This window comes from Pectinophora gossypiella, unplaced genomic scaffold (assembly GCF_024362695.1).
Source record: "Pectinophora gossypiella unplaced genomic scaffold, ilPecGoss1.1 Pgos_39, whole genome shotgun sequence".
Classification (NCBI taxonomy): Eukaryota; Metazoa; Arthropoda; class Insecta; order Lepidoptera; family Gelechiidae; genus Pectinophora; species Pectinophora gossypiella.
The window spans coordinates 524,561-537,946 of NW_026063249.1; the positions used below are offsets into that span (position 1 = coordinate 524,561).

Sequence of the window (13,386 nt, forward strand, 5' to 3'; positions counted from 1 at the left end):
ACGCCACATTCTATTAATGACTTATTCTGCAAAAGACAGATTCTGGAAATGTCATATTCTATTATTGACAAATTCTACAAATGCCACATTAACGTGAAATGTAGGTTCAAGCGGATATGGTGCTAAATAACAAGTCATTCAATGCTTAACCGATTCTTGGCCGCGTTCTAAAAACCAACATACTACCAAGGGCCACATACAAAACGAGCGTGACATGCCTGGCGTGTCATAGGCCCCGCTTGATGATGACACGCCTGGCGTGTCATTGGCCATACGTAAAGATTTACATTCATTTTCGCCGATGCGGCGCCACTGACGCTATTTCGTGTTTACTTCCTAAACTGTGCGGTGTTGATTAAGAGTTTCAATATTTAAAATGCATTCTAAGAACATGAGCTAAAAAGTAAGTTTTATTAAAAATTGATAAGTGGTTGTAAACATTTTGCAAGATTTTAACGAATAAGTCATTTTTTCATATCTCAGATAGGTCCTAAGACCTACAAAAAAAAAAATAGTCCAAGATATAGACGAAGACTTGACTCAAGCAGATAGCCCATTTTCATTTGATTTTTAGGGAAGAATCCACTCATGTATTTGTCTGTCTGTCCGTCTGTAACAGCATATTTTTTCAGAATGTACTGGATGGAAAACGTTGAAATTTAGTACATAGGTATTTAAGATTTGGTGGCCCAAACACGAAGGCGTAGTATATAAACAAATTCCTAAGTTTTGGGTTGTTTTTGGAGAGGAAACTAAAAAAATAGAACTTTTCAGTGTACTAATATCAAATAAGTGCATCTTGTAATACTAATATCAAATAACAGAACTTTTACGGAGAATACAAATGGTTTTTTACCCGAATTCGCAGGAAGGAGGACTATGGTTTTCGAGTATTATGTAAATACGTACATTTCTTTGTGTCGCTCTGTAGCAAACGGCTTGTCGTTAGATTCGTCTTGATTGTGAGATTTGTAAGAGACACTGATACGTCAAAATTATAAAAAAAAAAATCTTTTTTCATGTAGTCGGGTCTTTTGTTTTTTCAAATAATTCCACAAAATTTTTTTTTAATCCATCGTTTTAAAGAGATTCCATCAGAAGAATAGACGAAAATTGACTGTCTCCGAAACTTTTAAGTCTTCATGTAAAAATAAAATATAGAACTTTTTTGTTTTACAGTTAAATTATAATGAAAATGCTAAAGGAAATTGGGCAAATCTGGTCCAAGAACCTCCACTGTTGAGACTTATCTATACTTATAATAAATCTGTAGAGAGGTCAATTCTGTACATTAAATATTTTTTCAAAATAACTATCAGGGGGTGATAAGTGGTCGATACTGATGCCAAAAATGCAATCAGTAAAATTTTTGTCTGTCTGTCTGTCTGTCTGTCTGTCTGTCTGTCTGTCTGTCTGTCTGTCTGTATGTTCCTTATAGAAACAAAAACTACTGGACGGATTTTAATGAAACTTGGTACAATTATTCTTCACACTCCTGGACAGGTTATAGTATACTTTTCATCACGCTACAATCAATAGGAGCAGAGTAGTGAAGGGAAATTCTTTTGTATGAAAAATCTAAACCACTCAAGTTAGACGTTTGAAATTTGGCATGCAGGTACCTTAGATACCGTAGAGGTATACTAAGAAAGGAATTCCCGAAAATCCTACGGGAACGGGAATTAGCGGGAAAATCCTTTTGTATGAAAAATCTAAACCACTCAAGTTAGACAATTGAAATTTGGCATGCAGGTACCTTAGATACCGTAGAGGTGTACTAAGAAAGGAATTCCCGAAATTCCCACGAGAACGGGAATTAGCGGGAAAATCCTTTTGTATGAAAAATCTAAACCACTCAAGTTAGACAATTGAAATTTGGCATGCAGGTACCTTAAGTACCGTAGAGGTGCACTAAGAAAGGAATTCCCAAAATTCTCACGGGAACGGGAATTAGCGGGAAAATCCTTTTGTATGAAAAATCTAAACCACTCAAGCTAGACCTTTGAAATTTGTCATGCAGGTACCTTAGGTACCGTGGAGGTGCACTAAGAAAGGAATTCCCGAAATTCCCACGGGAACGCGAATTAACGGGAAAATCCTTTTGTATGAAAAATCTAAACCACTCAAGTTAGACGTTTGAAATTTGGCATGCAGGTACTTTAGTAAACTTAAAGCTTAGTTGCAACAGGATATTACAAAATTCCCACGGGAACGGTAGTTAGCGGGAAAATCCTTTTGTATGAAAAATCTAAACCACTCAAGTTAGACAATTGAAATTTGGCATGCAAGTACCTTACGTACCGTAGAGGTGCACTAAGAAAGGAATTCCCAAAATTCTCACGGGAACGGGAATTAGCGGGAAAATCCTTTTGTATGAAAAATCTAAACCACTCAAGTTAGACAATTGAAATTTGGCATGCAAGTACCTTAAGTACCGTAGAGGTGCACTAAGAAAGGAATTCCCAAAATTCTCACGGGAACGGGAATTAGCGGGAAAATCCTTTTGTATGAAAAATCTAAACCACTCAAGTTAGACGTTTGAAATTTGGCATGCAGATACCTTAAGTACCGTAGTGGTGCACTAAGAAAGGAATTCCCGAAATTCCCACGAGAACGGGAATTAGCGGGAAAATCCTTTTGTATGAAAAATCTAAACCACTCAAGTTAGACCTTTGAAATTTGTCATGCAGGTACCTTAGGTACCGTGGAGGTGCACTAAGAAAGGAATTCCCAAATTCCCACGGGAACGCGAATTAACGGGAAAATCCTTTTGTATGAAAAATCTAAACCACTCAAGTTAGACGTTTGAAATTTGGCATGCAGGTACTTTAGTAAACTTAAAGCTTAGTTGCAACAGGATATTACAAAATTCCCACGGGAACGGTAGTTAGCGGGAAAAAACATTTGTATGAAAAAAACAAATCTAAATAAAAGGAGAAACTGACTGACTCAGTGACTGACATATATCAACGCATAGCCTGAACGGCTAAACGTAGGCATTTGAAATTTGGAAGGGACATAGCTTAGGTACCGTAGAGGTGCACTAAGAAAGGAATTCCCGGAATTCCCACGGGAACGGAAATTAGCGGGAAAATCTTTTTGTATGAAAAATCTAAACCGCTTAAGTTAGACGCTTGAAATTTGGCATGCAGGTACCTTAGTTAACTTAAAGCTTAGTTGCAACAGGATATTGCAAAATTCCCACGGAAACGGGAGTTAGTGGGAAAAAAACATTTGTATGAAAAAATCGAAACCGCGTAAGATAGATATTTTCAATTCAATTAAATTATTTATTGCATTCCATGTAGTACAATAGGGTGTTACATAGGCATAGGAACTAAAACATGGACCCTATAGGGCACAGCAACGTTGAAGGGAAGAGAGGAAGTGTGTATTAAAATTAAAACTCAATGAATAATCAATTTAAAAAAAAAACAATTCAATCAATTGATTCAATCTAGCACGCATGTATACCTTAGTAAATATAAAGTTTATTTTTGGCTGTATTTTGAAAAATGGGAGTTATTGGGAAAAAAAAATGTACTTATGAAAAAATCTAAACTGCATAAGTATGCACTCCCACACACACAAAGATCTCTCTCTTATATAACACGCCACGCGGACGAAGTCGCGGGCAAAAGCTAGTATGTAATAAAAGCTTATGCTTTCCCTATGATTCTGGCAAAGTTCTATTCAGATTCTGTCCCGAGGTTCTTTTTCTACGGCCATGTTTGTCCTGGCTAAAATGTGATAAAATACAGTGGGGGCTAAAATCGACTCAAGATTTGTTGCTGAATAACTAAGTCTACATAAATAATTATGTATATCATTTTAAAGAGCATCTTTTCCAGAATCGGAAACATAAAAAAAAACAAGAAAAAAATGTTCATGTAAGCGAATTATAGTCAATTTACATCTGTAGCGCTATTGTTTCTCGGAAGTAAAGTTCGAGTTTCGTGCCTTTTACCCCTTCAAAAGTATCTTACCGATTTTTTTATATTGCTTCCTGAATCTGATTTGAGTGACAATAACAAAAAAAAATAGACACCGCCTATACTATTGCCTATTGCAAGAAATCGTCATCATTAGCAAGTCATTACGTTAGTGTATATAAGCTTATCAGCAACTTGGAACTTGGTCCAAGAACCTTCACTGATGAGACTTGCATGTAATGATAGCTTATGCTTGTCCTGTGATTCTGGCAAAGTTCTATCAAACTCTGTCCTGGGGTTTTTTACGGCCATGTTTGTCCTGAGTGTACCTAACTACACTAGTGGACTGCAAAATCACCTCAAGATGAACCCCGGGACAGAATCTTATAGAACTTTGCCAGATTCATAGGGAAAGCATAAGCTAACATTAAATATAAGTCTAAATCGATGCTATATAGGTATGTGCCGCCTTGGCCGTAACCGGTCGAAGGACTTATTACTATATTTTTTGTAACTTAGCTTAGGTGCGTAATATTGATTACTCTTAAAATGTTTACAACCACTGAAAGTATGGGCTTTGAGCATAAAACTAGAAACCAAGCTATATATAGAGATTTGTGTTTAATTTCAAGAATATTGGTCTATTTCATTAATTAATTATCGTATTTTCGGCTGATTTTGCATTTTTTCTTCTTGACACGCCTCGCGTGTCACTGGCCCCCTGTGAAAGTTTTGCTTGACACGCCAGGCGTGTCATTGGCCACGAATCGGTTAAAATATTATTATTTCTTGTTTAATCACTATAACTTAAATTTTACACAAATAATATGGCATTTGGAGAATTTGTCAATAATAGAATATGACATTTCCAGCTTCTACTGGAGCGGTTTACGTTTACGGAGCGTGCGGAGCGTTCATATATCTTGCATTTTGTTTTTTAACAAAACCGCGCCTGCTTCCGCGCATTTCTAATATAAAGAAATGGTACATTGAATAGAAAATTATACTTATTATTAAATTCTTTACTTCAAAATTCCACTTGATGTTAACTCGGAATGATGAGCTGAATCATTCCTCTCAGTATTCGTTACGATCTCACTTACACCCCTTACAAGTACATAAAGGTAGCCTTACAAATAGGTATGGGTGTTAGTGATACCGTAACAAATACTGAGGGGGATGATTCAGACCATGATTCTGAGTTTATATCAAGTGGAAATTCCTGTCGGAAAATTCATGAAAATATTTAATGTTTTATTTTTTTTAAATTAATCTCAGTTTCATACATACGTTAACACAAGTGAGGCTAACACAGCAGTGTCGGAAACATTTTCATGTTCATATCTAAAAGCACACGTGTATTACTATGAAAATGCCAAGTCGTTTGTCAGCGTGAGAATGACAGCGTGAGTCAGGTACCTTGGCCATGCGCCTGCGCCGACCTCGTCGCCACTCGTTAACTTTGAATGACTGGTCGTGATGACTCATCTTCCGTCTACGCTTTTGGAGAAGAACATCCGCGCGAAATTCTACTCGGGAGTCGAGGCGACTATTTTCATGTAATCGATATTTTAGTCGATTATAAACAACTGCGTCATAATGTTTGTTTATAGTTGACGCAATGTGGTTTATTTCGCTAGAGTGACGTAAAAATAATAATTTTGCGTGGAATACTTCCGGGTACAAAAATTAAAGAATTAAATAATTACAAAATACTCACTACCGCTCCACGTAACTAATAATTGCGCCGCCGATATTCTCATGTATATATTATATTTCTTTATTATTTTTAGCAACCCCATCCCGTGCACCGCCTTCACCGACGTCGAGTCAGGATGGCGAGTGCTTTAAACGTCGTGATTTACCAATAGGAGTCGCTAAATCGGATAAAAAGCCAGGTAAGATAGTTTTTGGTGCATTAAAGTGATTTTTGTATTGTAAAAAACAATACAGGTGTCAAATGTACAAATTACATGTGTATGTTTTCTATCACAAATACTTCTTGCCTGAGTTTCGGGAGATGCGTTATAATGCTAACAAAACAGGATGTTAGTGACATCGTAACGAAAACTTTGAGGGATAATTGAGAATTGATATTAAGTGGAATTTTCCGCCGCCAAAGTATGGAAATGAAAATAGTTTAAAAAAACTAATCAATATCATGAGTTTGTATAATATGCTATATTCACGATTCAAATATACACTCGCCTGCAAAACTAAGTACTACAATTTTAAATTTTTTTTTTTCTAAACTTTAGAATTTAAAAATATTCTACTTTGTACGAGCGAACTCGCACATTATTATTTTACGCTGACATATCTTTTCATATATATTGTAAATTACGCAAACTAGTGACAATTAAACACTCAATCTAAACGCACGTACCTTTCCTTTCCGGAACCTAACAACGCAACATATATGTAGGGATTACGACCCGACATATTGGTCCTTCGAGAATTTTTGTGAAGTGAAGTGTTGTGTTTTGTGTGATCTGTACTGTGATATTGCGATCGGTCCGACAGGCCTCCCAGAAGCGGGTCTCACCCGTCGGATTGAGAAGGCGCTCTACGATTACAGCAAAGGTCCAAACACGGTATTTTATTCACTGTAAACAACCAGCAACGCTCTTTTGAGCTACGATTAACATTGAACAATCTGAACATCAAACATTGAACATCTTTAACATCTAAACAACATATTTAACATTTAAATAACATCTTTAAAGAACTTTTGAACATTATTCTTCAATATGGAGGCTCTTCTAGAACGTCAAAACACGATTGAGGACAGCATTCGGAGAGTAATAACTAACTTTGGAAAAGATTCCGTGCATAGGAAGACTCCCGAATACCTCAAATCGCGAGTGGAAACACTAACCAACTTGTGGGGTGAATACGAAGCCAACGATACACTTCTTCAGCAAGAAGATGATAAGTCTGCTTCATATTTCATTCAAAACAAAAAAGAAATATTACATCTTTATTATACCGGAGGATTGGAACGTATTAGGAACACGAAACCATATAACATAACAACATTAACAACTGACAGGGATGAACATGGCAGCGCGGGTGAAGGTGGTTCCCAAGATAACAGAAGCCGGAACAAGGGATCACCCTCCCAGAGTGATGAACTTTTGAGTCAACAGAAAACCAACTTTCGAGCTTTTGATCGTGTTGTGAGAAATATCAACTTGGATATTTTGAAGGAAAAGTGGGAGATCAAGGATAAACTTGAGATACTTCAGGCTCGGTGGAAAGTCATCGACGAACTACATTGGAAAATTGACAATCTGTTAGAAGGTTCCAACTACGAGTATGAAGAGGAATTTTCTAATTATGAACAAACATATGAGAACGCCAAATCAGGATTGAACCGTAAAATGAACAATGTGAAACATCAAATCGACTCTACACCGCATATTGAACTGCCTACATTCACAGGTAACTACCTAAACTGGCCTGCTTTTTCTGATTTGTACACTGAGGCAATTCATAACAACCCTACGCTCAACAAGTGCCAAAAAATGCAACATTTAAAAGGAAAACTCAAGGGTGAAGCCGAGCGCCTTGTCCAACATTTAACTATCTCATCTGACAACTATGACACTTGCTGGGAAATACTGAACCGTAGGTACAACAACCTTCAACTTCTGTTTACTAAACTAATGCAAACTTTCATGAACCAACCACCGATGCAAAAACAAACCGCTTATAAGATAAAACGACTTCACGATATTAGTCTGGAAACAGTACACGCCATCCACAACCTCGGGGTAGATACGTCAACGTGGGATCCCATTCTTGTCCACATTATGACTGAAAAAATGGACCCTGAAACATACAGTGCTTACATGGACGCTCGAAAAGATAAACGAAACTTACCTGTCTTTGACGAGCTCATTTCAATACTGGAAAGCAAGTTTACAGCATTAGAACCCCTGAACAAAAAGACCAAACAGGGTAGACAGGGTACTCCACCTTCAAAGGAAAATGAACCTAAACATAAAGAGAACATCAACGACTCAAGGTTCAAGTTCGCAAAAACGTTCAAAACAACTTGGGAACGCATTTGACCATTGTGTAAAACGAACGAACATGTCCTACTTACATGTTCAAAGTTCTTAAATATGACACCGGACGTAAAAATACACACTATAAAGACATTGCCTGTCTGTGAAAATTGTCTGTTTTATCACAAATATAAATGCACGTCTAAAAACAAATGTAAAATATGCAATCGAGGCCATCATACGATTCTACACGACGCGTTACATGACACCTCCACCGCTTCAAACAATGTACAAATGTCGGCAAATTCAAATGCGACCGCTTCAAGCTCTACTTCACGGAAGTCGAACCACGTCTCTGGGAACTTGAATGAAGTATTACTAGCCACTATCGAACTTAAAATACGCGCCAGAGATGGAGCATGGTTAACAATGCGATGCCTATTAGATCAGGGGTCGCAAATAAATTTGATCACTGAAGATGCTGCACAACGTTTAGGACTCGAGAGATGTAATCAGAGTTCGTCAGTTTTCGGAATAGGCACCTCCGCCACTCAGAGTAAAGGAGCTGTACAACTGGTCTGCGAGTCACGCTACAACAATTATACATTCATAACAAATGCTTTGGTGATGCCGAAGGTAATAGGACTCCTACCTAACTTTACTTTTGAAAAACAACTCTGGTCGCACTTACATAATCTTAACCTAGCTGATCCAGAGTTCAACATATCCAAGCCTGTTGATGTACTTTTGGATGCCACGGTCTACGCTGAAATAATTATGGATGGGATACTGCGCGGCTCAAACAACGCGCCTATCGCTCAGCAGACAAGGCTGGGTTGGATTTTGACAGGTAATGTTAGAACATTTAACTGCCACGCAGTCTTGAACAACCTGGAAGAGATTTCACAATATTGGGAGATGGAAGAAATAACACAACATAACAGTAACATGACACCAGCCGAAGAATATTGTGAAGATCTATACCAAAGAACAACGACGCGGCGTTCAGATGGACGATACGAGGTCAAGTCGAGGTTTCATAGGTATGAAACCCAATTTTGAAGAGCACTTGCCTTCATTGAGGCCACAAGCTGTCGCTCAATTTAAGCAGCTGGAAAGAAAATTTGTCAGGGACACATCTCTATCTGAAAACTACAAAAAATTCATGGCTGAATATGAACAATTAAACCACATGAAACTGTGTACCATCCCGCGGGACCCGAGCTGTTATCTTCCGCATCATGGGGTGATTCGGTTGGATTCGCTAACTACGAAACTTAGAACAGTTTTTAATGCTTCTTGTAAGGCAAAAACGGGCTATAGCCTAAATGAACTCATGGAGGGCGGCCCTAATCTCCAAAAGGACTTACAAGCTATGATATTATTATGGAGAAAGTTTGAATTCGTATATACAGCTGATATTGAGAAGTTTTACCGCCAAATATTAGTTCAAGAACAGGATCAACATTTACAGAAAATAGTGTGGCGGGAATCTACATCTCAACCTATTTCAGATTACCAACTGTGTACAGTCACATACGGGACTAAGGCCGCTCCTTACCTTGCCATGCGAACCATCGCCCAACTAGTGCAGGACGACGGACACAAGTACCCATTAGCCACGGATATTTTGAACAAACAGCTGTATGTCGATGACTTACTCGGCGGCTGCAATAACATACAAGAAGCTAAAGAAGCACAACAACAAATAATTAACATCCTAATCGGCGGCGGTTTTAAGTTACGTAAATGGGACAGTAACAACAACCAACTCCTTGAACATTTACCGAACGATGTGATAAGTCAAAATATGTTTGACTTTAAACACGCTGAAACAAATAAAACGCTCGGCCTGTCGTGGAATCCGCGTACCGATCAATTTACATTTTTAAGCGTCATACAGACACGCGATGAGATGCGGCCAACAACAAAACGCACATTATTATCGAGCATATCTAAAATCTTTGACCCGCTCGGTTGGCTGTCTCCTATAACAATTAAAGGCAAGCTCCTGTTTCAAAAAGTATGGGCTATAAACTTGGCCTGGGATGATGTACTTCCGGAGGAAGTGCAGCAGGAGTGGAACACGCTACAAGAAGATATACACAACATTGCCGAAATAAAAATTCCTCGGTGGATGGGCGATACTAATAAGCCTATAGAACTACACGGATTTTGTGACGCATCGGAGAAAGCATACGCATGCGTCATCTACTGTAAATCCGTGACTAACGATAACAAACGTATAGTAAAATTAGTGGCAGGGAAGACAAAATTATCACCACTCAATAAAACTATGTCGCTCCCACGGCTGGAGTTATGCGGTGCATTATTGCTCGCTAAACTAATGAAAAAAGTCATAGACACAATAAACATTCAGACAGGAACAATTACAATACATGGGTGGACCGATTCAATGGTAGTTCTGGGTTGGTTGCAGGGAGAAATTGGACGTTGGAAAACGTTTGTTGCCAACCGAGTGACTGAGATTAAAGATGTCATGCCATCACATTGCTGGAGACACGTGAAGTCAGAGGACAATGCCGCGGACTGCGCTAGCCGAGGACTATTGCCTTCTCAGGTGCTTAAACATGACTTATGGTGGGAAGGTCCGAAATGGCTCAAAACCATCAACATGGAACACCAACCAACGATGACATATGAACCTGTCACGGATGAAGAGAAAAAACTAAAGGTTTTCACTATCAACTCTAACTCCCAACCAACGCTCGTCGAGTCCCTTCTAAACAATCACAGCTCTGTGGGGAAGGTGACGCGCATACTGTCTTGGGTATTACGTTTCATTCATAATCTACGGAACAAAAATAATAAAACTACATCGAACTTGAATGTGAATGAAATCCAAAACGCGCAATACTTTATTATCAGGGCTGTGCAACACAAACATTTCAACAAAGAATTTGAACAACTTTCTAACGAAAATAAACTACCACGGAAAAGTCCACTGTTGAACTTGAATCCTTGGATTGATCAGCACGGCATATTGAGAGTCGGCGGCAGAATTACCCTTTCAAACCTGGAAGAGCAAAACAAACATCCTATGATCATACCTAGTAAGGATCGATTGGGTACTCTCCTGATTGACTGGGCACACAAAATGACCTTGCATGGTGGGGCAAGGCTTACACTAACTTACCTGCGGAACCAATACTGGCCGCTTGGCGGCATGACGGCTGTCAAAAAAGAACTACACAAATGCATCAAGTGCCTGCGCTTTGGAGCTCTCAGTAAAAACCAGATAATGGCTGACCTGCCAAGACCCCGCGTCACGCCATCACGCCCCTTCACACATACCGGGGTAGATTTGGCCGGACCTGTGGATGTAAAATCTAACAAAGGCAGAGGCATAGCAACAACCAAGGGGTACATAGTGATCTTCATTTGCATGTCTACCAAGGCCGTTCATATAGAGCTGGTATCTGATCAAAGCTCTATAACATTTTTGGCTGCTTTCAAACGACTGTGTGCTCGTCGTGGAACTCCAAAACACATGTACAGTGACTGTGGCACCAATTTCGTTGGAGCTGCCCACAGCCTGAAACGAGAACAGACAGAAGCTTTAAAACATTACTTACCTTCGGAAGTTATGGAAGACCTCACGAACTGCGACGTCGAATGGCATTTTAACGCTCCTTCATGGCCAACAGCAGGCGGTTTGTGGGAAGCAGCAGTTAAACGAATGAAACATCATTTGAAGAGGGTGTTAGGGGAGCAGAAGTTAACATTCGAAGAGTTCGCTACTCTATTAACACAAATTGAGTCTTGTATTAACTCGCGGCCCCTAGTCGCGTTAACAAACAGCATTGAAGATTTGGACTGTCTTACACCTGGACATTTCCTAACTGGAGACCAAACATTAGCCCCTCCGCTTTCGGAAGAGGTAGAAAACATTAGCCTGGGAACACGCTGGAAGCTCACGGAAAAAATGCATAAAGATTTCTGGCGAAGGTGGTCCGCAGAATATCTTCAATCCTTACAAACACGAAGCAAATGGCATTACGCTGGAAAGGATTTCCAAGTCGGTGATCTCGTGATCATCAAGGAGGATCATGTACCGCCAGCTCGTTGGCTGCTGGGCAGGGTCATTCTGACTCATCCTGGTAATGATGGCCATGTGCGCGTGGTAACTCTGAAAACTAAAAACAGTGATGGAGTCAAGCGTCCGACCAGCAAACTGATCCGATTGCCCATTGACTCACAGGAACCTGAAACACAAAAAACAAACATTAATCACAGTCAAGACACAGATGAAGCACAAAACGCCAACAATCAACAAAAACAACGTAAACCTAAAACAAACAAGGGAACATTCAGCAACTTATATAATATCTTATACATATTATTAACAACATTCTGCATCTCTGTAACCGCAAAAGAAATACCACGGAAAATGGAAGTGACAACCCTAAATCACAATCAACCGCTTTACTTTGATAAGGTTGCTGATATGCAACTGATACAAGACGAGTGGAAAATGGTCATTTATTACAACTTATCTATTTACTGGCATAGTTTAACAAACATCGAGTACCATGTAACCATGTTGGATGACTTGAGTAAGGACGAACCGGCCTTCAAACCGTTGACATCTCAGTTAAGACATGAAGTAAAGGAGCTTCAACATTACAGCACGATTCTGAAAACCGAGCATGGCAGACGATATAGAAGAGGTCTCATTGACGGGGTGGGCTACGTGGCTAACTCGTTATTCGGTGTGCTCGACGAACGATTCGCCTCCAAATATGATGAAGACATTAAAACGATTCAAACCAATGAGAACCATCTACTCAACTTATATAAACAGCACACTTCGATTATTGAGGGAGAACACAACATTATAAAACGAAACGAAGAGATGATGGTCAAACAGTTCTCAAGCATTAGTGAACAAATGTCTGACTTGAACAACCTAATCCAGGGTGAACAAAGGAAGGCTATGCACATTACTGCAGCAGCCCTTACAGCCAACTTGATTATCGACAATTTAAGACGCTTACAACAGCAACTACTTGATCTGGTAACAGATGTACGAAGCGGTCATTTGGACACTCATTTATTAAACCCAGAAGAGTTTGAAAACCAACTTAACATTATCACAGCTCAAATCCCAAATGACGTCACGCTGCCATGTATCAGTAGTCAACAAGACTGCATTCGCGAAATGTATAAACTTTCAAGAGTGCATGTACGACTTACAGACTTCTTGATATTTGAGATAAAGCTGCCCCTGATCAACAGTGAGCCTTTTGAACTGAATCGAGTAATACCTATTCCGATTATCAACCTGAACGAGGCCGCATTTATCAAACCAACAGCCAAGTATTCCGCTTTAAATCTCAAGAAGGACATGATCATACCGCTAAATGAAGAAGAGGTACATTCAGGATGCATATCATTCAAAGACAACAAACTATTATGTC

General features: G+C 39.2%; 1 protein-coding gene across 1 annotated transcript; it reads left to right on the forward strand.

The window, feature by feature from the left end:
• Nucleotides 1-9,281: 9,281 nt before the first annotated feature.
• On the forward strand, nt 9,282-13,173 carry LOC126381180 (uncharacterized). Its single transcript, XM_050030700.1, has 2 exons — nt 9,282-12,983; nt 13,066-13,173. The coding sequence occupies exons 1-2, from the start codon at nt 9,282-9,284 to the stop codon at nt 13,171-13,173; spliced, it is 3,810 nt and encodes a 1,269-aa protein (XP_049886657.1).
• The last annotated feature ends 213 nt before the right edge of the window (nt 13,174-13,386 follow it).